The sequence below is a fragment of the Podarcis muralis genome, chromosome 3, assembly GCF_964188315.1.
Source record: "Podarcis muralis chromosome 3, rPodMur119.hap1.1, whole genome shotgun sequence".
NCBI classification, from domain to species: Eukaryota; Metazoa; Chordata; class Lepidosauria; order Squamata; family Lacertidae; genus Podarcis; species Podarcis muralis.
The window spans coordinates 119,753,861-119,779,699 of NC_135657.1; the positions used below are offsets into that span (position 1 = coordinate 119,753,861).

Sequence of the window (25,839 nt, forward strand, 5' to 3'; positions counted from 1 at the left end):
CAGCAAGGATAGGCAACCTAAGGACCGTGGGCCGGATCCGGCCCAATCGCCTTCTCAATCTGGCCTGCAGATGGTCCGGAAACCAGCGTGTTTTTACATGAGAAGAATGTGTGCTTTTATTTAAAATGCATCTCTGGGTTATTTGTGGGGCATTTCCCCCCACCCCCCAAAAAAATATAGTCCGGCCCACCACATGGTCTGATGGACGGTGGACCAGCCCACAGCTGAAAAAGGTTGCTGACCCCTGGCCTATAGCCTTTCAAAGCTTCTCCTTCTTTGCTTCATTTCTCGTTTATGCTAAGCCTGAAAAGACTGTCCAAAATAAGCCAGTGAGTTTAGAACCCAAAGAATATAAAATCTTTTCAATACTAGGATGAAGATGATGTCTCTTTTCCCAAAACAGCACAGAAGATTCAAGGAAGATTGGGCAGAGCTAAACTAAAGAGGAGAGCAATAAATGGCAGGTGCGGGAAGCCCAATCCAGTTTGGGATAGATGCAACGGTGGTATTTTAGAGCAGCCTTCCTCACCTTGGGTCCCCCAAAGCTGTTGGATGACAGCTCCCATCATCCCCAGTCAGAAGGCCAGTGGTCAGCGATTATGGTACTCCATTATTTACAGCTTATAAACAATACATCTATTTTTAAAATCTAGATTATTGTTTCAAACAACAATCAATAAGCAAAACATATGATAAATCAACAAATATATTCATTCTTTGGGCTTTGTATAACTCATGATAGAGAAAGAAAACCAGTTTAGATATCTGGAAATATCTGAAGACATACATAAAACCAGTGCTTTTTTTCTGGGGAGATGAATACCCCTAAACATTTTGTGAAACTATGTACTTTTTTTCTATTTCCTGTATTTATTTTTCCCAATTTGAACTATAAAATGGTGATTTTCTTGAGTCAAAATGAGAGTACCCCCTAAATATTTTTTTAGAAAAAAAGCACTGCACAAAACATTTAACTAAAATATATGTGAAAGATAAAAATCCCTTTTAAAAAATTACCTGTTTAATTATATTTTTTGCTGTTACAATAATTTGATCTCCATATATTTCAAAAAAATTCAATTTCCTTTGTTTTAGAAGTCCAAACACTAAAGATACAAGCCTTTCCTATTTAGAAAAGAAAAAACAAGAATAAAGATCACATGTGAAAGAAAGGTAATAAGAACTCAAATGGCAAATTAGAACCGAACTAGTGCAGATAAATTAACATGCCAAATAGCAAATCTGGTGGAAAGTACAATAGGAGTTAAGTCTCTGTACTATTATTCAGGTCAAGGTTTGATTCTGGCCCGGCAGAAATTACTAGCTGCTGTAGAAGCCATGTGCTACAGATGTATACTTTGCATTCATGCCCACATACTATACACAGAAGCTAGTTCTGCTAAGGACAATACAGGGTGCGTATTTGTGCCTTCCATGAATGAAGGAGTGGACAAGTGGTATGCATTACGACACAGCTGAGAAATAAAAAAGAATTGAATGGAAAATGCCAAAATTAATGCTTTCAAATCACTGAGAGGATTCAAGATGTGTTGGTGAAAACTCATTTTGTAGAGGAAAAGTGAATGGAATAGGCATTGACAGCAGTGCGTTCTGTTCTATGTCCTGAGAGGCAATTAGACCGCAAAAAGCCTTCTAAATGGGGAGTACTGTACCTCTTCCAGAATCTGACATTCTTCTTCCAGAGGTCTATTTAAGTCACTGTGAGCATAGGTAGAAAACTCTGCAATCATCATTTTATCTATGAGTTTTTCTAATTCACATAGCTGTGATCCAAGATGCCTGTTCAAGAAAAAAATGTGTGAAAAAGTTAAAATAATTATGAGAGGGAGCATGAAAGTGTCATTATCTCAATATCAAATATCAGGAAAATATATATGTATAGCTATCATCTGGGTAATTTCTACACAATAAATAACACTATAAAGGACACTGAATACAGTTTATTTAAGTTATGTCTTCCTTTGCAGCAAAAGAAAAAAAAAACACTTTTAAATTCCACTGTGACATTAATGTCAGACATCTCCATGAAAAGAGAACAATTTGCTATAAAATATGCATTCTAATTACACACTTCATGAGTAACCAAAGACTCTGGAGAACCCAGCAGTCATGGGAGATGTTGACAGGTCCTCTTAGGGATCAGTAGCTGGCTAAAAAACAGGAAATAGAGGGCAAGAGTAAACTGACTTCTAACAGTGGAGGTATGCATGCAGTAATGCTTCCCCAAAGATATTTATTGAGGTGAGAGCTATCTATTTTTTTCAATAAGGAGATGGAGTCAGAAGAGGGAGGGAGAAGACCAGGTTTGCATTCAAGGAGATCTAAAAGGATTTCTAAAATCTGGGCAAACGGAAAACAAAAAGGTAAATAAGAACCAACGCATGGAGAACAAATCTAAAGGAGCACGCTGGTTAGTCCAGCAGGAGAGCATCACGGGAATAAAAAAGCTGAGCTCCATTCAATGACTATTAGAAAAGCGTTTAACATCCTGACACAAATCTAAGGGAAAGAAACATCTGGAGCACTAGACTGATTTCTGTTCGACGTATCTCAAAAAGGATGACTATCTTCATTCTAAGAAAGGCTTAGAAACAGGGTTTCTCAAACACCTGAACCCTGGATGAGCTTATGAAGTTCTCATTGACCCAATGTAAATGAATAAAGTGAGGAAAAGCACCTATAGACAATTTTTTTAGCAGCAAAGCAGCACTGTCTGAGAATATGGTTGTATTGTGGAATCATCTTGTTAAATACAGAGGTTCCTCACTGGCAAGGGATGCTCACTCTGCGCATGACATGCCCTTTTCTGCAAGCTTCTTTTCCACCCCTAATTCATTTTGAGCCATAGGTCTTTATTCACTCCTTGCACAGCCCCATCAAGCCCAGGAGTCATTATCAACCACTTTGGGAAACCCTGGACTAAAATAAAGGACTTTTTAGTCTAGAAAACAAGATTTTTTTTGGAGAGAGGAGTGTGACAGTGCTTTATTAAATTATGGATGGTGTGGAGGAAAATAGACAAAGACAACTTTCTACCTTCTCTCATAATACTAGGTGACCTGTACTCAACCATTGATCTTGATTGGCCTATATTTAGGACAGAGAGGAAGGGCAGTCTGAATACCCTTTACTTTTGCATTTATGTGGTGTACAACTATTAATGTAAATAAGAATTCACACTATATCAAGGATACTTTTAGGGCCTTTTAAAAAACCTGACTAATTACATTCTCACTGGACACTAATATACTGTAATATAATTAACAATATAGTAAATTAGTTCAACTGAATAACATATATAAAGATACCACTTATAGGCGGTATGCAGCCAAGCTTTACTCACTTAGTCGTATCCATTAATTTCAACAGCTCTACTCAGAGTTAAATTTAGTTGAATACCAACTTAGATCTGCATGAACTAGATATCCCTTGAAACTGATCATAATAATTTTATATGTGATTACGAATTTCTATTGGAATGTCAAATGTCACCTACCGGAAACTGTGAATGCCCTGGAGCTCCTGCTGTAGCACCTCTTGTGTTGTTGCTATCAAGTCTAACGCTCCAACAAATTCAGAAGTGGACAGTAATAGTTGTACAGTAGGTTGTGTTTGGTGCACTGTTGCCATTAACTTCAGTTTATTATATGCTTTTATACAGTTATTTCTAGTCAATGATAATCTTAAAACTTTAAGAGATCCTTCACACATTACTTTATCAATTTGGCCTATTTTATCTCGAAGCATTTTTACAGCCTGGGAGGTTTTCCTGAGGTAGTCTTGCAGCTCATGCTGGGAGGTCATGGCATGAAAAAATGCTTCTGAGCGGAGAGAGATTTGATGAGCGATGTTTACTTCCACAATATCCAGATAGTGGCTCAGCTTAAGGGAAGAAAGAGAAATCAATATTGTAACATTTGTGCTCTTAATCTACCACAATCAGTGTCACAATACTAGACATTTAACTCAAGTAAAATGGGCACGCTGCCTTTACAAATCACACATGCACATACCCAGGAACACAGCCCATATTTAATGAACACTGGGTTTAAAATTAAACAAAGAAAAACAAGAAAAAAAGTATACAGCATGACACTGGAGGTGTATTTCAATCTTCCTGAACGTTTAAGAACAGGCTTTAAAGCTGCCATTCTTCAAGGAGGAAAGTTTCAAAATGAGACTTCAGCATGAACTGGCTAAGTTGGAATTAATTTGCAGATTTGATACTTTCAGATCAATAATGAATGGAAGTGTCTTGTGCACCACAATATTATCTTCCATTAAAAGTTCATATACCCTATTCAACTTGCTTTTGCTGATTCATTACAAGTTTGAGTAATGAATACCCACTTTCCTGTTAAGATATTGTAGAATCATAGAATTGGAAGGGACCCCAAGGATCATCTAGTCTAACTCCCTGCAATGTAGGAATCCTAAGTAAAGCATCCAGGACAGACTTCTGCTTAAGGTGGTAGATACTCCTTCAAGGAAGGAGTATCTACCACCTTCCCAGGGAGTCCATTCCACAGTTGAACAGCTCAGTTCACTTCTATCATGCTCACTTACACTCTAAATTGTAATGTGGCATTCTTAATTTTTTGCACTGCCTTCTGGTCTCACTATGTAATAAGAACTCCTCACTGGCACCCACCATTCTTTGGGCTGCACTCAATTCTATCTCTGATGCACGTCAGACTATTTCCCACGGCAAAACTGGTGTGGGTTTTCTACTGCTGAACAAAGACGGCTTCCCCATTTTTGCTCCTTTATTGACACAAAGTTATTCCCACTCAGTTGTTCATTTTTGCCTCCTACCTATGCTTCATGTAAGCTTTCAAATTTAAATGTATTTTCAGGTGTCTGACATGTTAATCCACCTCAATGTGTGCTCAGTGCCTTTTTAGAAAGCAACCATCTTTTTTCCGAACACCTCCTTTTTTTTACTGGAGGCAGGAAGAGTCTTCAGAATCTACGAACATCCAATCAGCACTCTGCCCAGCTGGCTTCTCTTTGAAACAGAAAGAATCTGGACTCAATTAGCGCTGATAGTCAACTGATATAGTGGCGTCAGACAAGGATTATGGAGACTTTGTTCAAATTTTCACTCTGACATCAGACTCGCTGACTAACCTACTTCGTAAGGTTGTTGTGAAGATAAATGGGAGGAAGGCAGAATCACAAGTCCCACCTTGAGCCATTTTGAGGAAAGGCAGGATAGAGATGGAATAAACATAAATAAATAAATTGTGCATCCATCCTAAATGGGGTAACGGCAGATTAAGAGCCTTTGATATCAGAAATGATATCAGTATCAAGCAAGGATCAAGCAACACTTCAAATGTTGATAAAGTGGCTTGCCTTAAATGCTTATGCCACAATCCATTTTTAGGGTTTAATGTTCTTAACCTTCCAACAGAAACAACCAACAGTCCTTTATAATATCTATATATTATAGAGTGGCTGGGGCAACCCAGTCAGATGGGCAGGCTACAAACAAACAAACATTTTATTCTGAAAGAGCTCAACCAGAATTACACAAGCCAAGAAAATATGCACAGTTAGCACCTTAATAAAGAAACTTCCATCGCACTGATCAACTGCTATGGAAACAGTTTCTTCAGTGCTTTTTTTCTAGAAAAATAGGTGCTGGTACTCACCATGAAGTTGTTACAGTAAATGTCAGTGTTTTTTAACAACAACAAAAAGAGGTGCTGGTTCTATGTCCCCTTGAGTAACCCCTGGGGGAGAAAAGCACGGAGTTTATTTACCTTTTCTTGAAGCAACTTTGAGGAAGCTGCATCACGATTTCCTTTGCCTCCAGTAGTATTAAAATGAGACCAAGGTAATACTGCATTAAATGTTAGGGGATCTTCCAAGGCAAAATCTGGTTTTAAAAAAATCTGAAAAAAGAAGTCAATCACACCTCATTACCACACATCACTAATGTTCCCACCTTTACCTGTATAGTGCAGACCCCCATTCCTCAACCTTGTGGACTAAGGAGGAAAGAAGGGGAGATCACACAAATCTGAAGCTTGCTGTAGTACATTATTGCATTGGGCCTATGTTTGTGTGAAATATGTACGGATTATTGCAGCAAAGGACAAAAATAAAATAAAATGTGACTATAGTGTTAGTGTGAATAGTTAATCTTCAGAATCTAGCAAAAGAAACAACTTCAAAAAGAGGAAGATTGGTGAAAACAACTGGAAATGATGCATTTTGATAAGTTGCCTAAATTCTGCATACATTGTCACATATAAGAGTAGGATAAGCTATGCTAAAATATGTATCTCTATTCTGTACACCACCCTGAGACCTGCGAGTATAGAGCGGCATATAAATTCAATAAATAATACATACAGCCCAAATAAATTAATAAGCAAAAGACACGAGCAAAGCATTTCTTCTTACAGCTATGAAAATCTCCATCATACCTTAGGTACTTGCTCCAGATCTGTCCTGGATTTATCTAAAAATAAAATGCCGCAACAAATAGAAGATTCAAATTACATATTTTCACAGTAAACTCCAGTTGCTCATTCATTTTCAATTTTATGAAACATACAGGCCCTTATTAAACTTTGGAATGTTTCTGGATTTGGTTTCAGATTGAATATACACAAGTAAGAAAAATCTGAACTCAGTCATTTTAGATAAACAGAAGAAAATATTATTAAAGCAAATATTCTCCTTTGTAGATTGAAGAACCATCTCAGCAGGCAGTGGAGAGGCAGTTATTCACCTCTTTCACTCTCTAGCCATTGGAGAGAGGTGTATAAAATTATGCATGGCATAAAGAAAGTGAATACAGAAATGTTTCTCTCTCTCATAAATACTAGAATTTGGGGACATTAAATGAAGCTGAATTTTCGAAGATTCAGGGCAGACAATTTGAAATATTTCAGTCAGCTAGATGTTGTATTTTCTTTACCCAGGTATTGGGTGAAATTAGAAATTCTAATTGCTGTCTTCACTGTAATTTATCTTTGCTTGCTTTATGGTGAAGCTGTTGTTTTGTTCATTTATTGGCCCTGTTTTTCTATACTCTGTCATTTCTGTATATTGTTATCTTTTTCCTGCATATTTTATGGCTACCTTACTTCATTGTTCCCCGCTCAGGGACTCAAAATTATCCAACGAAGAGTGAAATTCTGGACGTATGGCAGCCCTAGTAAATTAAAGAGAACGACTAAGCAGCTACAAGAAAACCTGTAACCTACCATGAATATGTAACAGTGTCCTATCAAAAGTATCTTTAGGAGGACAAATGGTCTTGCATCTCTCATGAATCTTTTCTCTCTACAAAAGGTGAAGAAAATTCCGGGTTTGAAACATTTTTTTTCCACAGCACATTATTTAAGTTTCCTATGCAAAATGAAAATTGACTGACAAATTAAATCTATTATAATGCAATGGTGTAATCCAGGACTGCATTCCTATTAATAAAATATATTAAAGATTAAAATATATATATATATATATAGGCCAATTTTTCTTATACCTTTAACTAAAGCTGACATCCTATGCGTACATACCTGGGAATAAAGCCTACAATAGCCTTTATTTCTGAGTAGCCATGCATAGGACTGGGCTATCCTCTGAAGTAGACTTCCCCAACCTTAGGTCCACATATGCTGTTGGACTGCAACCCCCATTATCTCCATGGCTGGTGGGACATATTGTCCCAAAGCACCTGAGGGCCTAAGGCTTCTTTGTAAGGTTTAGCACTAAAGTACTCTTCAGGCCTTCATCCTGAACATGCAAGGGTAGGCGGGGGGGGGAGTGCAGGGAACTAAGTGTCCATGTGTCCCACCAACCCTCCACTCTCCATCTTAGTGTGCTTAGCATGAAGGGGTCTTCTATGCAAATTCAACTGGACAGACTTAGAAGCCTCCCCATGATCAGGAACTCTGGATTATTGGTTTCCTACTGCAAGGAAGCTTCCAAATTCATTCAGTCAAATGCATCTTGAAGTCCTCTTCAGACCTTGCTGCTCAAACTGAGAAGGGCTAGGTAGAGTGTGTGCAGACTAGGTAGAGTGTGTGCAGAGTAGAGAAGGGCTAGGTAGAGTGTGTGCAGGCTAGGTAGAGTGTGTGCAGAGTAGAGTAACTGTTCCAAACTTTCAGCCTTTGTGCACAGAGAGCTTGTACTTCTTTCATCACGCTGCTTAAAAATAGGAAAAACAGTTTAAATGAACAAGTTGTGTTTCTTCTCTAAGCATATGGAATCTTTTAAAAAATGTTCATATACAACTGTGTGTGTGCAACAAGTGTAAAAATTTCCATTAAGTGTGGGCCACTTCAGATGTAATAGGAAACCACAGTTTTGTGTAGCTAAACCAGTGTTTCCCAATCTTTTTTGGGCAAAGGCACACTTGTGTCATGAAAAAAATCTCGAGGCACACCACCATGCCAGATGGGGAAAGGTCACTTTTTACTTATGTAAAAAAAAATAAAAAAATAGTAACAGCATAGAAGGTAATGGTAGATGACTGTTAGGGTCTCCCCCCAAATGCAGAATTCTATTAATATCTTCCTTAGCGAGCCGCGTTAACCCCTGTAATGCTTTCTATAGAGTAAGCATAGGGGACACTGGGGGATGTGGAACCAAGGGGGCAGTGGGCCAAAAGAGTTCGGGATCTACTGCTTTAAACAGAAATAAGAGCCAGTGGGTTCTTCCTTTTTTAAAGTATCGTTTCAGCGGGGACAGCAGTCCGGATTTCCAAAAAGCGGCGCTTTTTTACGTCTGAGCAAAGAAGAGAGAGAGGGGGAAAAAGAGAGAGAGATTGATTTGTGGCTGCGCAAAGGGGGGAGGAGCCCAGGAGTAAAAGTAGGAAGGACGAAGGGAGGGGAAAGGAAAGTTAATAGAAGGAAAGGCGGGTGGGAGAGAAAGAGAAAGAAAGAGGGAAGGAAGGGGGGAAGAGAAGTGGAAAGGAGGGAGACCGAGGCGGGGGAGAAGCGTCTGGAGAGTTGCTCCGAAGTTTGGGGGGCCGCGGGGGTGGGCGCGCGTCCCAGGAGGCGGAGGCCAGCCCGGGCTGGGAGCCGCGCCGCGGCCCGGGGGCGGTAGGCGGACCGCGGCTCCTAGGATGTGGAAAGGGGACGGCGGCGCAGGGGGAGGAGACCCGCACGGCTAGGGCAGCGCGCAGGGGGAGGGGAGCGGGCCGGAGGCGGGCGAGGGGGGCCGCGATCCCGCGCGCTGCGAACATGGCCTCCTTCCCCGCGGGCCCCGCCGAGCCCCCCGGCCGGGGAGGGCGGCGCGCCCCCGCCGCCGGAGGAGAGCAGAGGCAGGAGGAGGAGGACGAAGGCGCTGCCGAGGAGGCGCGCCAACTTCTGCCAACTTCGGCGCCCGCCCCGTCGCCGCAGGCTCCTCCCGGCCGAGAGCCAGAGGACGGTGGCGGAGCAGGAGGAGGAGGATCGGGTTTGGCGACGGCTGCTGCGTCCTCTCCAAGCGCGGGGCTGGCCTCCGCCGCGCCCGATCCTCCGCGCTCGCCCGCTTCTCGGCGGAGCAGGTCTCGTGCGGGTGCGAGGCGCTGCTGCAGGCGGGCGACCCCGGCCGGCTGGGCCGCTTCCTGGGCTCGCTGCCGCCCGACGCCGAGACGCCGTGCGACTCGCCCGCCTCCCTCCCACGGCACACCAGGCAACGTCTCGCGGCACAGTAGTGTGCCGCGGAACACCGGTTGGGAAACACTGAGCTAAACTATGGTTTGCTTGTACATCCTCGTGGTTTTCTATGAGGCTAACAAAACAGGATCTGAAACACTAGCTCAAAGCTGGCTTTGGTTGACAAGTTAGCATTAACTTAAAAAAAAACAACTGTTTAGCATGAACTGTGCTCATCCTCTGGTCTGGCAGCAGATTCCTTTTCCCGCTCACCTCCTCACTATCAGTCCCTCACCAACCAGGCAATTTAGGTCCTAAGCCAGCTTGCAAGAAGAAAAATAAACAGTGAAAGAACTTAAAGAGACAAATACATTTTTATCATCTTCTGTGAGGTAGCAAATTAAACTGCACAGATTACGCAAAAAAAGTCAGTCAGCATTCCATGGCCACTGAGCAGACTCAATCCTCATTAGGCTGTTCTGAGGCACTATGGTGTTTCTTTCTTTCTTTCTTTCTTTCTTTCTTTCTTTCTTTCTTTCTTTCTTACTTTCTTACTTTCTTACTTTCTAGCTTTGGGTTCCCCCCAACTCTCCTTTTTCTGCCCTTATTTGCTACAAAAACAACAGCACTCACAGCCTGAACATCAGAAATAGACAGGTCTATCATAGGATTTCTCTTTTACCTGAACAATTTCCTGTTGGTATGTTACAAAAAGTTCCTTGCTGATCTGTGGGAGGTAGAGCGAAGGCACAACTTCAATGTCCACAAAATCCTGTCCCCATGTTTTTGTAAAGAAATCAGATTCCCTTTTTGTTAATCGAGGATCATTTAGTGCTGCTGGGAGATTTACTTTGGAATGATAAATAGTCCATCTATGTTGATCAGCAACTAAAGATGGACTGTCACATAAACTATTAGGATCACCTGAAAGACAAAACAGTAACTTGAAAGAGGCATGCATTTTTTCCAGCAATGATAAGATAAAATCTGTAGCATAATTTAAGAATTAACTATACAAATAAATATCTTAAGGAGATATTACACTCTAATTATGTACTGCAGGACTGCTCTGCACCTTTGTGTTTAGACTGAAATATATCCATCTTATCTTAATATTGCTTTTAGCATTCAGGGTAGAACAGAAAACTCTGAACTCTCCAATGTTGGCAGTGAGGTAGCAGATACAAATCTCCATGCAGCAGGTAATTCCAGATATCAGAGAAATGAAGCGTATTAACAATTGTTATCTTTGTACATTTTGCAAAGCCTCACAATGACAGAGATAGGCTATCAAGTTTAATGCAAATATCCAAAATTTAAACATTTACTGTTTTTTATGTCTGTAGTAATATGCAACTGTGCAATAAACAAACTAATGTCAATTCACTATTTAAGGATTGTATCTGTCTAAGTCACACTCAGAAGAGATCCCCTGAAATCACTAGAATGTAGTTTGTCACGTCCACAGAGTTCAACAGGTACACAATGTGTATGTTTAACGGCATAAACATTACCATGCCTACCCTACTAATGACAGGTGTCTCTCCACTTACGCGTGTTCAACTCATGTATACACACAGAGCTGGGAAATAATTAAATAAATCTATTTAAGCTGCAAAAATGTGTGAAAGGGGAGGCTTGTGGAGAGTTGGAGTTTGAGAAAAGAGGTTTGGAGGGAGCGATTGTGCTGGTGTTTGGCTTTTTAGATGGTGTTTCCCACTATACATGATTTCATGTGTACTTTTTAGATGGTGTTTCCCACTATACATGATTTCATGGGGCTTGAGCCCCCTCAAAAATTCGTTTGGGGGGGCTCCGCCCCCCCAATAATCTCCGGCGCCCCTCCAGCAGAGCGCCATCGCCGCCCCTCCCCCAGCCCAAAATGCACAGGGAGGGGCGGGCTGCATGCCTCCTGCCCTCCCTCCCGAGCAAAAGCTCCACCCAATTTCCTTTGGAGCTGATTAATAGGCGCAGCACGCTCTCCCCTATTCGCTCACGAGGAGGCGGCGCCACTTTTTTTGCATATTCATGAGCTTATTTATTATTCATGAGCTTTCCCGGGCCCCCCCAATATTTTTTATAAGTCCGCGTCCCTGGAACATAACCCTCATTTAAGTGGGGACACGCGTGTATCAAACATTCAAACATAGATCTCAGTTTCCATGAGATATGGTGCGTGTATGGGGAGGGGGAGAGGGAGGGGGAGAGGGAGAGGGAGAGGGGGAGAGAGAGAGAGAGAGAGAGAGAGAGAGAGAGAGAGAGAGAGAGAGAGAAAGAGAGAGAGAGTTAAGGGTAAGGGTCTAGACCTACTAACTTTGAGATCCCACCTGGCACCTTCAATATACATCTTTAGGTGCTAGGAAAAAATGTTCCTCTTCAACCAGCCCTTTGGTTGATTAACATTCTATGTCCTTTTAGGAGAGGAGTGTTTGTGAGAGGGGGGTTATTGGTGTGTTTTGGTTTTGTTCTTGTTTCTTTATTTTGTTTTTATGCTGTATGTATGAATGTCTGTATTAAATTTGTATACAAATTTAATACATACATACATACATACATACATACATACTGTAATGTGGCACTCAACAGCTTTTCAATGAGGTAACGTGGCACTCAGCCTGGAAAAAAGTTAAGCCAATTTTGTTAGAGACACTTACCTGTTGGTTCCTTGGGACATACATCTGGCAGCGACTGCACTGGTCGAAAGCGTTTGGCAGAATCCACTTCCCTTTTAATGAAAGTATCACTGCTCTTTGATGGAGGCACTGGTGAAGACCGGTGGCTTGAGGCCATTGCATATAGTCACCACTGGTTAAGTACTGAATTAAAAAGAGATAACATGTATTCATAAACATCTTTTTAGGTATTATGGCAGGCTGATGGCAATTATAATATGACAACCCAGTTATAGAAACTGAAAGTTAAGGTAAAAAGGAGATAAAATGGTTTAGAGAAATGTAATGAGACAACACCATACAGTCTTCTTTATGTTTAATGAATACAGTGGTACCTCGGTTTTCGAACATAATCCATTCCAGAATACCATTCAAGTTCTGAAACATTCAAAAACGAAAACTCAATAGCCGACAGCTAGGCCTCAGGATCTTGCACTCAGCGGAAGCCGCGTTTCTGTTCGACTTCTAAGGCATGTTCAAAAACCGAAGCGTTTACTTCCAGGTTTATGGCATTCAAAAAATGAAATGTTCATCAATGGAGACGTTCAAAAACCGACATACCACTGTATTTGGAAGAATAGTGTGGTATTTTCAAGTGATTTACTTGCAGTATTTATCCACTGGGTGTCACTGGTGACCTTAAGCAGACTCTCTTTTAGAAATATACATAATTGTTATGTATTATGTGTGGTATATTAATAACTATTATCAAATATGGGACTATCAGTCCATTAAGATACATACAAATAAGACTAGAGCAGTTTTTAGAAAAGTCATGGAAAACAAATGGCCAAGATCAAATCAAATATACCAGATACCTATTACTTCAAATTAACAATGGTCATAACAACCCACTGGTTAACAAATGATACCCATGGGCCTTTTTTCTTCCTAGGAAAAGTTTTGAGTACATGCTAACAATAAACTCATGGCTTAATGCCACTGAAGTCAATGGACTATTTGTTTTCTTATATTGATGATTTCACATTCTTGTGCAACTGTATCTACCTGTACAGTAAGAAAAGAGATCAAGGATATAAACCTTCATAAACCCTTTTTCTTCAACTAGTCTTCATCTAGTTCACTGAATGCAACCAGGTTCTACCTTCCTGTAGAATTTTCTAAGATGCAAATGTTGAATAATTGAACATAAATCATCAATTTGTGATTACTGTACACAGATACCAACATGCTAGGGAAGAGACAGGTGGGATAAGCAGGCTTTGTAAGATATTCTGGAAAAAGTATAATGCTTTTGCTTTCAACTTGTCATCATCTTCCTCCTCTCCCTTCTACCATGCACAATCACCTTATTCCCTGCCAAAGGTGAAAAGCTTCATTTCAGTAACAAAACAGAAACATAACAGGAAGAGTAAATGTTTCTGGTTGAAGTCATCTCACTAGACCAATAAACCAGTCCTAAATCAGCAGCAACATGATGCCACACTAAATTATTCACAGCTAACAGCTATTTGAGTATAGTCATAAATTTAGCACCAGTTGGTTAGAGCCTGGTGCTGAGAACACCAAGGTTGCAGGTTTGATCCCTATAAAGCAGTGTTTCCCAACCACTGTTCCGCGGCACACTAGTGTGCCGCGAGATGTTGCCTGGTGTGCCGCGGGAAAAATTAAAAAATTGAAAGATTTTTTTTTTAAAAGTCAAATTTTCGATTGGGGCGCCGTCACTAGATGACCCCTGGGGTTCCCTCCCTCCCTCCCGCTCTGCGCCTCCCTCCTCCTCCTCCGGGGAGGCCCTTCCTGGCTCTCGGCCAAGGCTTGGCGGCTGCCACTCACTCACTCGCTCGCCCACCCGTCCCTCCATCCCTGCACCCGGCCTCTCCCCCTCCGTCCCCGGCGCGGGGGCTGCCGGGATCTGTAGTCCCCTCGCCCTTGGGCTCCGCGCCCGCGTGGGGTGCGCGAACTACGTTTCCCAGCGTGGCCTGGCGGGCCGGGCGTTTTGTTTGAAGCGCTCTTCTCCCGGCCATGGAATGAGCGCGGCGGCGGCGGCCGGGCGGGCAGGGGCTCTTCCCCGCAGACCCCGCGCAGCCTGCCTGCGCCCCCGCGGAGATCGGGCGGCAGGATGGAGGCCGGGGATCCCCGCGGAGGCGGAGCGGCGGAGGCTGCCCCCCAGGTAGGGCTGCGTCGGGGGTTTTTTATTTTTGCAATGCTGCATCCGCGCTGGAGGGGACGCATCGGGACCGCGGGGAGACCCCTTGGCGGGTGTGCAAGGCAATGCATGCGTGCAGGCGTTGCATGGAGTGCAGTGCAATGCAATGGCAACGCGGCGCCCTGCATGCATGCATGCAACTTCCACCGGCGCTCCGGACTTGGTAGGTGAGGGGGGTCCCCAGTGGGCGGCGCGTGGTTCTCCCCGTGTTATCCTCGCAACAACAGCCCTGCGAGGTGGGTCAGGCGAGTGGCCCAAGGGAGCACCCAGGGATTGTCCTGGCCAGGTGGGGTGATTTGAACCCTGCTCTCTGCCCGGTCTTCGTCCTCATTTAGCCCCCACATGTGCATGACTGTGCATGACTGAGGTTTTCCCCCCTCGTCTTGGCTATGGTGTGAGTCTGTGCTGTTAATTAATGGGGTTCTGCCTTCGGAGAAGATGAGCCAGCCCTCAAGGAGGTTATTATGTAATTTGCTAGCAATTCATGTCCCTCCCGGCGTGACGCTGCGCGCTGACGTCACGGGGCTGTAATGGTGGTGTGCCTCGAGATTTTTTTCATGAAACAAGTGTGCCTTTGCCCAAAAAAGGTTGGGAAACACTGCTATAAAGGACAGCTGAATATTCCTGCATTGCAGGGAATTGGACTAGATGGCCCTCGGGGTCCCTTCCAACTCTACAATTCTATGATTCTATGATCTTATAAGTAACTAACCTCGGCAAGCCACTGTACACACCAGTCTATTCACACAACAACAAAAAGAACAAAATGTCACAATTCCTAATTGCTCTAGTAAAATAGTATCAAAAGGGAAAATATCAAAGTGTGCTCCATAATTAGCAATTACGTGGTGAAAATCATTCCCGTTACATCTTAGACCTGTGCAGTACATTCAAATTAACTGTTTGTGAAGAATGGCCCCAGCTTATTAACTAAGATGCTTCCTCATATTGCAATGTTAAGTTTTCTAATTTAGATAACAACAGCATCCTTCTGAATTTAGTGAATTTTTTTTTAAATATGCAGTAATGCACAACCCTTCCAATTCAAATCTCATCACAAAGTAAAAGTGAAATGAACACAAAACAAAAACTCACAAGAAAATCTGAAGTATCACCAACAGAAAATACTTTAATTGCACTCCTACATTAGACTGCAATTGTATCCTGCAGTCATACCTCAGGTTGCATCCATTTCAGGTTACGTGTTTTCGTGTTGTGTCCCGCAGCAACCCGGAAGTACTGGAACGGGTTACTTCTGGGTTTCGCCACTTGCGCCTGCACAGACACAGCACTTCAACTTGCATCAGTTCCGTGTTACGGACCGGCCTCCGGAATGGATCCCGTCCGTAACACGAGGTTCCACTGTACTTCTACATAGATGCAGAAACTATAGCTTACATTCATGGGCATAGCCTGGATTTTTGTTGGGGTGGGCAGGCTTTGTTGGGGGGAAAGGCTTTTGTTAGGGGGGCAGATCTGTATTGGTTTTTTATTGATTTGGGAACTGCCCCCCCTGCCCCCCTTTGGCTACATCCATGCTTAAGGTAGGCATTGATATGGCTCCAGAAACTAAAATATGAACCTGGATTAATCACAGCTCATATAATAAACTTTGTTGAACATTTATTTTTATTATATCTCCACCTGTCATTACATTTTCACTGGCAAGGTTAACATACAAATGTTCCAGTTTTAACATTTGGAAGATCTTTTTAAAAACTCACATTTCAGTGCCTGAAAATGATTCATGTTGATATTACTTCCCTCACTGATGTAATAACAGTAGTCTGTCAAATTTTAGATCAATTAAATTAACCTAACACTGATCTAAGCTACGTCTTAATGAAACACATTGCCGTTATTGCAGGCAAAGCATCTGGAATCCATAGGCAAATATACATAAATAATCCCAAATAAATTCCCTGAAATTCAGGGACTCCTTGCTTATTCCAAAGCGCACAGTTTCAGTAAATGCAATAATTGCCCTTGTCCAAGTCAAGAAACAAGTCAAGAAAGCAAGTAAGAGCTGTCTGCACACCCAAACTTCCAAAGAGCTCTGAGCTGAAGCCAAAATGTTTTACCCTGAAAGTTCCCCATACTGCTTAATTTAAACTGTTTATAAAGTATATATGAACAGTATACAAGTTAAGACACAAGTTCCTAAATTTAACCTGCAGGATTACTCGTTTGTTTGTTTGTTTGTTTGTTTGTTTGTTTGTTTGAATTCATTGCAGGGTCTCGTATGCTTACATGTCAAATAGGTAGAATAGAAGCTAAATCAAACTAAATAATAATAATTGCTTTTGGCTGGGTCAGAAGGTCTTCTTGACTCAGATCTCTCAATCCATCAATGATCATAGTCAATGGATGTTGATAAATTGGAAAGTTGTGGAAGGCTGGAATATGCACAGTGGTGCCCCGCAAGATGAATGCCTCGCAAGACGAAAAACCCGCAAGACGAAAGGGTTTTCCGTCGCGGAGGCGCTTCGCAAGACGAATTTCCCTATGGGCTTGCTTCACAAGACGAAAACGTCTTGCGAGTCTCGCCATTTTTTTTGTTGCTCCCCCCCCCTTTTTCAAAGCCGCTAAGCCGTTAATAGCCTTTTAACAGCTTAGCCACTAAGCCCGCTAAGCCGCTAATAACGCTAAATCGTTAATAGCGCTAATCCGCTTAGCCGCTAATGGGGTTGCTTCGCAAGACGGAAAAACCGCTAGACGAAGAGAATCGCGGAACGGATTCTTTTCGTCTTGCGAGGCACCACTGTATTTCACTGAGATGGGGGATAGCAAATGTGAAATAGTAACCTCTGGATAAATAAGCCCTTCATTGGTCTGCAACATTCAACTTTTCCAACTTGGCAAAATGGAATGATTAAAGCTGGAATCCTACATACGCTTAGCTGGCCGCAGGCTCGAGCTCACTGGGATTGTGCTGAGAGGAAACCTAACTCCCAGAGTTAAGGTACAGGTAGCCCCACACCCAAATGGGGAAATAGTAGGCTGAAACTCGGCATACTATATTAGTTTTGCAAAAACATGTCCCTTATTCACTTCCAAATAAGCTAGGAACCTTTTCTGACCCTCAGTATTTAGCAGTTAAGAACCTAGCTACATGTATTATTTAGGATTACAGCTCATAACAGGTCAATAAAAGTATTACTAGCACAATCATATGCACGCTTACTTGGAAGTAAGTGCAGAAACTGAGAAAAGTTTGGGAGAGGAACAATCCTGTCCCATCAAAATGCCATCCAGCATGGCACACTGAAGGTTTTGATTGCTTTCTCAATAAATCATATTTTGTGCAGGTGAGAGCCACCACAAATGAAAGAAAGTACTCGAGTCTCTGCTACATTTCTGACCCAGATACAGTGGTACCTCAGGTTAAGTACTTAATTCGTTCCGGAGGTCTGTACTTAACCTGAAACTGTTCTTAACCTGAAGCACCACTTTAGCTAATGGGGCCTCCCGCTGCCGCCGCACCGCCGGAGCACGATTTCTGTTCTCATCCTGAAGCAAAGTTCTTAACCTGAGGTAATATTTCTGGGTTAGTGGAGTCTGTAACCTGAAGCGTATGTAACCCGAGGTAGCACTGTACTGTAATAGCAAACTCAGGAGGTGAGTACCAAGAGGACTGTAACCAAAGAGGGTGACTAGGAAACAAGACAAATGTGTCCTCATGCTGGATAGAACCCCAAATATTGGAGAAATATATACACATTGCCCTCTCCAAAACTGGCAGGGTGTTGGGAAACAAAATAAATAAATAAATAAATAAATAAAAAATGCTTGAGAGACTAGATCAGGCCCCTGAACTGGTGGTTAGCTACCCCTGTTAAAACTTTAACCATATAGGCTTGGACTCTAGTTAATTTTCAAAATGGATTATTTATTTCATTCAGATTTTTAATTTAATTTAATTTTCTGGGAGGGGTTATCTGGGTTTGGCAGATAGAATAGAGCAGGGGTCAGCAAACTTTTTCAGCAGGGCGCCGGTACACTGTCCCTCAGACCTTGTGGGGGGCCGGGCTATATTTTTGGGGGAGGGAAATGAATGAATTCCTATGCCTCACAAATAACCCAGAGAGGCATTTTAAATAAAAGCACACATTCTACTCATGTAAAAACACTCTGATTCCTGGACCGTCTACGGGCCGGATTGAGAAGGTGATTGGGCCACATCCGGCCCCCAGGCCTTAGTTTGCCTAACCATGGAATAGACTTACAGGGTTCTAGTAACCCCCATTTCACTCCAGTGAAAATAATGGATCACAGAAAATAATGTAAACTCAATCCAAGGTTAAATTTATATGTAACCACTTATATAACTTTGATTGTCCAACACAAGAGGTGCTCATCTTGGTGCATATATATATATGGGTGTATGGGTGGGGGGGGGGGGTGCCTTGATGTCAAGAGCAAAGTAAAATCCCACTGTATTGCTAACTAACCTTCTGTTCATATAGGATATATCAGTGTTAGTAGTCTCTACTAGTATCAACAAGATGTTAGCAATTTCACTCCTCCAATGTGATTGGTATAATTCACATGCCTGTCTGAGCAGACTGTGGGAATGGAAAACAGCCTTATCTCTCTTCCACTGTATGTACTTTGTAATGTACTTCTGCTTTTACTTCATTATAAATAGTAGATTAGACCACGATGTTTCACGCTTCTTGCTGTGTTATGCTAGATGATTAGTGTGCATCAATCAAGCTGGTTTATGTCGCTAAGCACACTGGATGAGCAGGGAGATGCCTCTTCCAGCGTTGCTTGGAGTTCTGGGGGGTAGCAGGCACCCCTGGGCGTTTTCCAACACATTGCACTCTGCAACTATTCTACAAATGATTTAGTATAACAATATTAAGTTTGCATGCCTTAATGAGGAAAGTCCAAGAAAGCCCAGTAAGGAGACCTCCTATCTCTTCCAGTTCCATCAGTTTAAAAAAACCTTTGAGATTGTAACACACACGGCTATTTTCAAGTCCTAAACAAAAGATTAAACACATTTAAGAAAAACAGAATAAACATTCAAATGTGTGGTAAACCCACTGATTTCAAATGTTGATAAAAAGAGGTGAACGGACAGAAGACACCAGGTGACTTTTTTGGTACAGAGTAAGGGAACTCATTTATAAACATGAATGTGGCCCAACTCAGAACTTTTTAGTTTGAGGATAGGATGGTTACTCTGGTGTATGTATATGCATGAAATGCACTATACACACATATGTCTGACATTAAGACATGATGCTTCCTCGGGTATCATTTGAAGTTATGTGGTAACCCATGAATACATGACACGTTCTTATTCTTATTCTAATTATATATGCCAGAATGGAAGCATATACGGTAATGCTGGGAAAACATAACAAAAACATTGTAGGAAGCCATCTCAATCCAGACTGTCAAAGGAAAAGCTCAGTGGTGGCACTTTCCAAGTACCAGCTATCAGGTGCATTCAATATGCTAGGCACATATTAGCATGGAAGGACAGATGGAGGCAGCTGTGAAGGCAAAGTGTATATATAACCCTTCAAAATAAATCACATATACGCCTTTCATCCGAGGATCACAGGGCAGTTTTCAATATAAAAAAACACAAAAAGTAGTAGTAGTACATAGTAGTAATGCCTTGCCAATCTGGCTGGGTAACGTAGTAATAAACAAAACCCTTCCACTAGTCTGTCCCAGCTGGATCTTCTTATATGTTTCTTTTCCTATTTGACTTTTTCAGAGTTTAGAAGCAATGGACCAAAAGAATTTAATATTAAACAAGCCTAGCAGTGAATCACTTTTACTTCCAAATAGTATTCGCATTGATTTTGCCATCAGCAGTTTTGTCTCATTTCTCATTCTGCAGCTGAAATATACCTTAAGATCAAAAGAATCATAATACATGAATAGTACTTTATATTGGATATAACCTAGGACATGGGTAGGCAAACTAAGTCCCGGGGGGTCAGATCCGGCCCAATCGCCTTCTAAATCCGGCCCGTAAACGGTCCAGGAATCCGCATGTTTTTACATGAGTAGAATGTGTCCTTTTATTTAAATGCATTTCTGGGTTATCTGTGGGGCATAGGAATTCGTTCATATACAGTGGTACCTCGGGTTAAGTACTTAATTCGTTCCGGAGGTCCGTTCTTAACCTGAAACCATTCTTAACCTGAAGCACCACTTTAGCTAATGGGGCCTCCTGCTGCTGCAACGCAGCCAGAGCATGATTTCTGTTCTCATCCTGAAGCAAAGTTCTTAACCCGAGGTAATATTTCTGGGTTAGCAGAGTCTGTAACCTGAAACGTATGTAACCCGAGGTACCACTGTATTTCTTTTGAAAATATAGTCCGACCCCCCACAAGGTCTGAGGGACAGTGGACTGGCCTCCTGCTGAAAAAGTTTGCGGGCCCCTGAGGTAGAGTATGCAGCAGCTTTGGAAGGATCTCTCCATGTCTTGTCTTTTTATCAGATATTTTCCTGTTCAAAATACAAGATGCCACTCTCTAAATGGATTCATGTCACAAATTTGAAACCACTTGGTTTTTTTTTTTAAAAAAAAGCTTTGATAGGGTAAATTGGTGCCTAAGGTTGGGTAGGACTTCACTGGCCATTCCTTGCCTATTAATCTTACTGGTGGAAAGCTAGCCTTTTAATATTATTTTAATAGATTACAAGTCCTCAAGAGGGTCAGTAACTTATACACTGAATTGGGACAAAAGTGGGTTTTTTAAAACCAGACTAAAGAAGTCTATGTTATTAACAACTTTTTCGTATGAATGGCTGCTGTTAACATATCAGTGTGTCTGTTTGTTCTCAATTTCATTCCTTCCGACCTCAATGTTTATAACTCCACTCCACCCTGCCACCTTCCATATATCTGTCTATCTGTCTGTCTGTCTGTCTATAAAATTATTCATGATAACACTTTGTGCATCTGATAAAATGGACTGATGATGCTGGTCAGTCTAGAGAAGAACCAGCAGTTTGTGGAACCTACTTGCCCTCTGTGGGGTTTGCAGGATACAACCTTCCGTGGAAAGAAAGGGCAAGGGAGATAAATTGTGGGCGGAAAGGATTGCCTGCAAACAGCACCCTATGGCTTAAAATGGGTGGAAGGTATTTGTGTAAGAATTAAAGCAGTGGGTGATATCCTCTGGAAAGGGAACTATGGGGTTACAGCTCATGCCAATTTGGGGAGGGTGGGGAAAATGGAGAGGAAAGGGGTTATGGCAAAGCATGGCAGACCCTCCAAGTGTCCCTATTTTCCAGGAGTGTCCCTGATTTAGAGAAGCCATCCCAGTTTCTGGTTTGATCCTGGAAAGTCCCACTTTTCCTTAGGACGTCCCTATTTTCATTGGAGAAATGTTGGAGGCTATGGAGCTACTGACCTCCAAGCCGTCTGAAGGCAATTCTGTATAGGGAAGATTTTTTAATGTTTAATTTTTTAATGATGTTTTTATATATGTTGGAAGCTGCCCAGAGTGGCTGGGGGCAGCCCAGTCAGGTGTGTGGGGTATAAATAGTAAAATGATCATTATGGAATGGGGCGTCCCTATTTTCATCAGAGAACTGTTGGAGGGTATGGCACAGGCACTGGCTCCCTGGGTGCCCGAGCAGCCACAATCGCGGGGCCGAGCTGGCACTCCTGCCGCGAAGGCAGCCTGACGGAAGGAAGGAAGGAAGGAAGGAAGGGGAGAGTATCTCCTGCAAAGCGCGCTACGGAGGAAATGTGCGGGGCTCCTGACGGCCAGAGGGTGGCCTGCTCCCTTGGGCCGCCGGTGGGATCCGAGCACCCGCTTCCTCTCTCTCTCTCCTACGCCTTTCCTGAGGGGTCGGATCCGGCTGCTGCTGCTGCTTTCGAGGGGGCAGGAGCGCAGTTCCGGGATCCCGCCCCATTCGGGGCCTGGAATTCATGGCGGGGCCGAGGAGGTGGCCTCCTCCGCCCGCCGCCCGCCTCCCGGCCCCTCCGTACCTGCGGCCTAGCGCCTCCCCAGCGACACGTCGCCACCATGGAGCGGCTCGCCTCCGGGCTGCCGGCTGGGCCCAGGGCGGGCGATGCGGCAGCGAGCAGAGCGGCCCCGGCAAGCGCCGCCTCTCCCGCAGCCCCGGCCAGGAGGAGGAGCCGCAGCAGCTGCCGGGGCCAGAGGCGCCCGGGGAGCCGCCGCCTCTTCCGCCCCTCCTCGGCCCAGCTGCAGCCCGCGGAGCGCCGGGCAAAAGGCCCCGGAGAGAGATTTCGCGGCCAGCGCATCGCCACCCACTTCCCTCCCCGCCAGCAAAATGCAGCCGCCGCAGATGAAACCATGACAAACATTTTACCTCAGAAATCAGCTGCCTTCGGGGTCAGCGCCGGTTTCCTTCCAAATGTTTACGCGTCTCGCCCTTGGCATATAAAAGTGCGCCCAGGCTGCTCATAGCAAAACACTAAAATCGGAAGCAAAAATAGAAAACGGCGAAGGGGGGGGGGGGAAGCACCTCAGCAAAACAAGCCCGCAGCTGCAGGAGCGCCGCAAAAGCGCAGTCTCCAAGTTCCTCTCCCGAATACCACTTCGGGTCGAGCCATGTTTCTGCAGCACCGGGAAAGGCCGGCAAGACGAGGCGGAGAGAGAGCCCCCCCGCCCGCCCCACTGGGCGGCATCCTGAAGACGCCCGAATCGCAGCTTGCGAGAGGCTGAAACGTCCAAATGAGAATAACACCTCAACTGGGATAAGGAGCAAATCAAGGGGACTTGCTCGGGATGGGACGTCTCCACTCCCAGCTCCATTCTCTGCCTCCCTGTCACACCTGCAAACATGTTCATAAAGTGTAGCATCTCCCTTCCCCATTTTCTGTCTTAGAGAAAGCCAAAGCTTTCGTGCATTTACATTAATGAATTTTTAAAGTATTTTGAAATAAAATGGTAAATTATAAGTCACCTCTCTTGTCATAAATATTACATGGTTTTATTCCAGTTTGCATACCTTCAAAAAACTACTCCATGTTTCAAGATGCAATATCACTTTATTGTCTTATTTACGTATGTAATAAACAGAAATTATCAGGGTAGTTTACAATAAAAGGACCCCAAAAGTTGTCTGTGAACCAACACCGGCTCTCGGCCTGAAGCGCGATGAGCGCCGCACCCCAGAGTCACCTTGGACTGGACTTAACCATCCAGGGCTCCTTTACCTGCTCTGCCTCTACAGTGGGAGGCAATAGGGCTCCTGAAAAGTCACTGGAAAATACAGGAAGGGAGAGGATTCTTGTATTTGGGTCCGCAGGTATCTGGTTGGCCACAATTAGAACAGAATGCTTGATCCAGGAGGTTCATCTTAAATGATTAAAAGCCTGGTTCTTGCCGCACCAAGCACTAAAAATAGAAGGAAGTAGGTGCCAGGCCTGTCTCTCAGGGAATAAAGTTCCACAGATGCAACACTACTACAGAGAAGACCCTTGTGGAAGAAATAAGGAAGAAAGAGTAAAAATGACCATGCCTGCCTTAAGGCACCAAGGTTCTGCGGACAAAGGTTCTCAAACAGCCCAAAGGAGGAGCCCCTTCAGAGAACTTATCTACAACCTGAGTTTTTTATATCTTTACAACCTGAGTTGTTTATGTCTTACAACTTGAGTTGCTGGAGAAACTGCAAATGAGAAAAAGTAGATGTTGGACTCGACAAGCTAGAATACTCCCTCAGAGGCTCCTTTCCTTGCTAGTGTTACAATTAAGTAAAGAATGTGTTAAAAGTAGATTGGTAGCCTTGAAAGAGGGATACTGTAGATTTATGGTTTAGAGGTGACTCGAGATAACAAGGAGAAATAGCAGGTGATAGTTTAAGAACTATTACACATGCTCAAACGCTTCATGAATATTATAGAACACACCCCTGTTGGAGAAACGGCTAATTTGAATGGACATGGGATGTATGTTATTGGTGGGGGTACATATTAGAGGGACATATGATGTAGGCGGATCAGGAAGCCTGTAAACTGAAATTTCTTAACCAATAGGAATTGTAGGAGGGATGTTTGAATGGTTTTAGGTTATAACATATGTGTGATGTAAGCTGAATAGCATGTAAGCTTTCTAGCATGAGCCGAGGGGTTGCCCATGCAGTGCTATCACAACAATAAATCTGTTTATGCCGGATCGTGGTGTAGACTCCTTTTTTACACAGAGTAAATTGACACCCTCTGGGTAAAGATCCCTTGGGGCAGAATTTGTCCAACAACCCTCTTCTATGTTGCCCTACTGGCTCCCGGGAATGGCCAGGACCCAGAATGGGCAAAGACTCATCCTGCTACATCATCCTTAGTTTTTATAGAGAACATTGAAAGAGCAGGAGGGGTAGATTAGAGTTTCTTCCAGATTAAGGGAACTATTGTTGAGAGATCCTTGCTTGAAGGTCCCCCAAATTGTGGACCACCAATGTAGAGCAGGCAGCCCTTTTTAACCTGGAAGAGGGTTGGTAAAACTCATTACAGTGGTACCTCGGGTTACATCCGCTTCAGGTTACAGACTCTGCTAACCCAGAAATAGTACCTCTGGTTAAGAACTTTGCTTCAGGATGAGAACAGAAATCATGCGGCGGCAGCGGGAGGCCCCATAAGCTAAAGTGGTACCTCAGATTAAGAACAGTTTCAGGTTAAGAATGGACCTCCAGAACGAATTACGGTAAGTTCTTAACCCAAGGTACCACTGTATAGGGTAGCACACTGTACAAGTGACCTTAGGTATAAGCAGGTCATAGACTATAGCCATTCAATCTGGTTGAAGAGCCTGTTCTGGCTCTGCTGGAAAGACTTTGGTTGTTTAGGCTGATGGCTGGTATTGGGAGATGGAAAGGAAGAGTGTGACCCTGTTTTGCTATTATCAACCTCCTGAAGAAGCTATTTAAATAAAACGCAGTTGCACATTATATTTTACTAAAATTGCCAGTTTCTCCATGAATTGGGGACATGGTCTGTCAGCTCTTGAAAATGAAAGGCTGTGTTTTGGCCTTTATGAAGTGAACTAAAACCAGCTCAGTAACAATGGAAGGGGTGGGGGTCATACAGGACTATAGTCACTCATTGTCACAGATCACTCTGTTCAAATCACACCATCTTTGTGAATTTTCTCAAAGATTGTGTGCATTGGCAACGGAACAATTATCAGCTGAAATAATACTAAACTGTGATCTGGCATCTTCCACACCATTAATCATTTGGTTGGTCTGGAGTTGCTCCCAACCCTCACTAGTAGAGCAGTATTTTTAAAAGGCTTTGGAAGGTGGAGAAATTATACCATTTTACCAATACGTAACCATTAATAAAATCAGTTCAGTAACAGCACTGTCATAATGATGTCTACAGTGGTACCTTGGTTTGCAACCGTTTTGGATTACAATCACATCAAACACG

The 25,839-nt window shown here is 43.1% G+C and overlaps 1 protein-coding gene across 9 annotated transcripts in view; it reads right to left on the minus strand.

The window, feature by feature from the left end:
• VPS54 (VPS54 subunit of GARP complex) overlaps positions 1-23,653 on the minus strand; it is a 44,745-nt gene extending 21,092 nt beyond the window's left edge. The window contains exons 1-10 of one of the 9 annotated variants that reach the window (XM_077926590.1): positions 22,435-22,635; positions 13,338-13,416; positions 12,278-12,439; positions 10,306-10,547; positions 7,245-7,323; positions 6,459-6,493; positions 5,790-5,921; positions 3,518-3,903; positions 1,674-1,800; positions 1,018-1,125 (exon numbers count right to left, since the gene is read on the minus strand). In XM_077926590.1, the coding sequence (XP_077782716.1) occupies positions 1,018-1,125; positions 1,674-1,800; positions 3,518-3,903; positions 5,790-5,921; positions 6,459-6,493; positions 7,245-7,323; positions 10,306-10,547; positions 12,278-12,413 (1,245 nt within the window). In that variant the 5' untranslated portion in view covers positions 12,414-12,439; positions 13,338-13,416; positions 22,435-22,635. Of the gene's footprint in view, positions 1-1,017; positions 1,126-1,673; positions 1,801-3,517; positions 3,904-5,789; positions 5,922-6,458; positions 6,494-7,244; positions 7,324-10,305; positions 10,548-12,277; positions 12,440-13,337; positions 13,417-15,638; positions 15,833-19,339; positions 19,450-22,434; positions 22,646-22,778; positions 23,037-23,628 lie in introns of those variants that run through there. The other 8 variants (XM_077926591.1, XM_077926593.1, XM_077926589.1 and 5 more) reach the window with 8 other exon arrangements.
• Between the last annotated feature and the right edge of the window lie 2,186 nt (positions 23,654-25,839).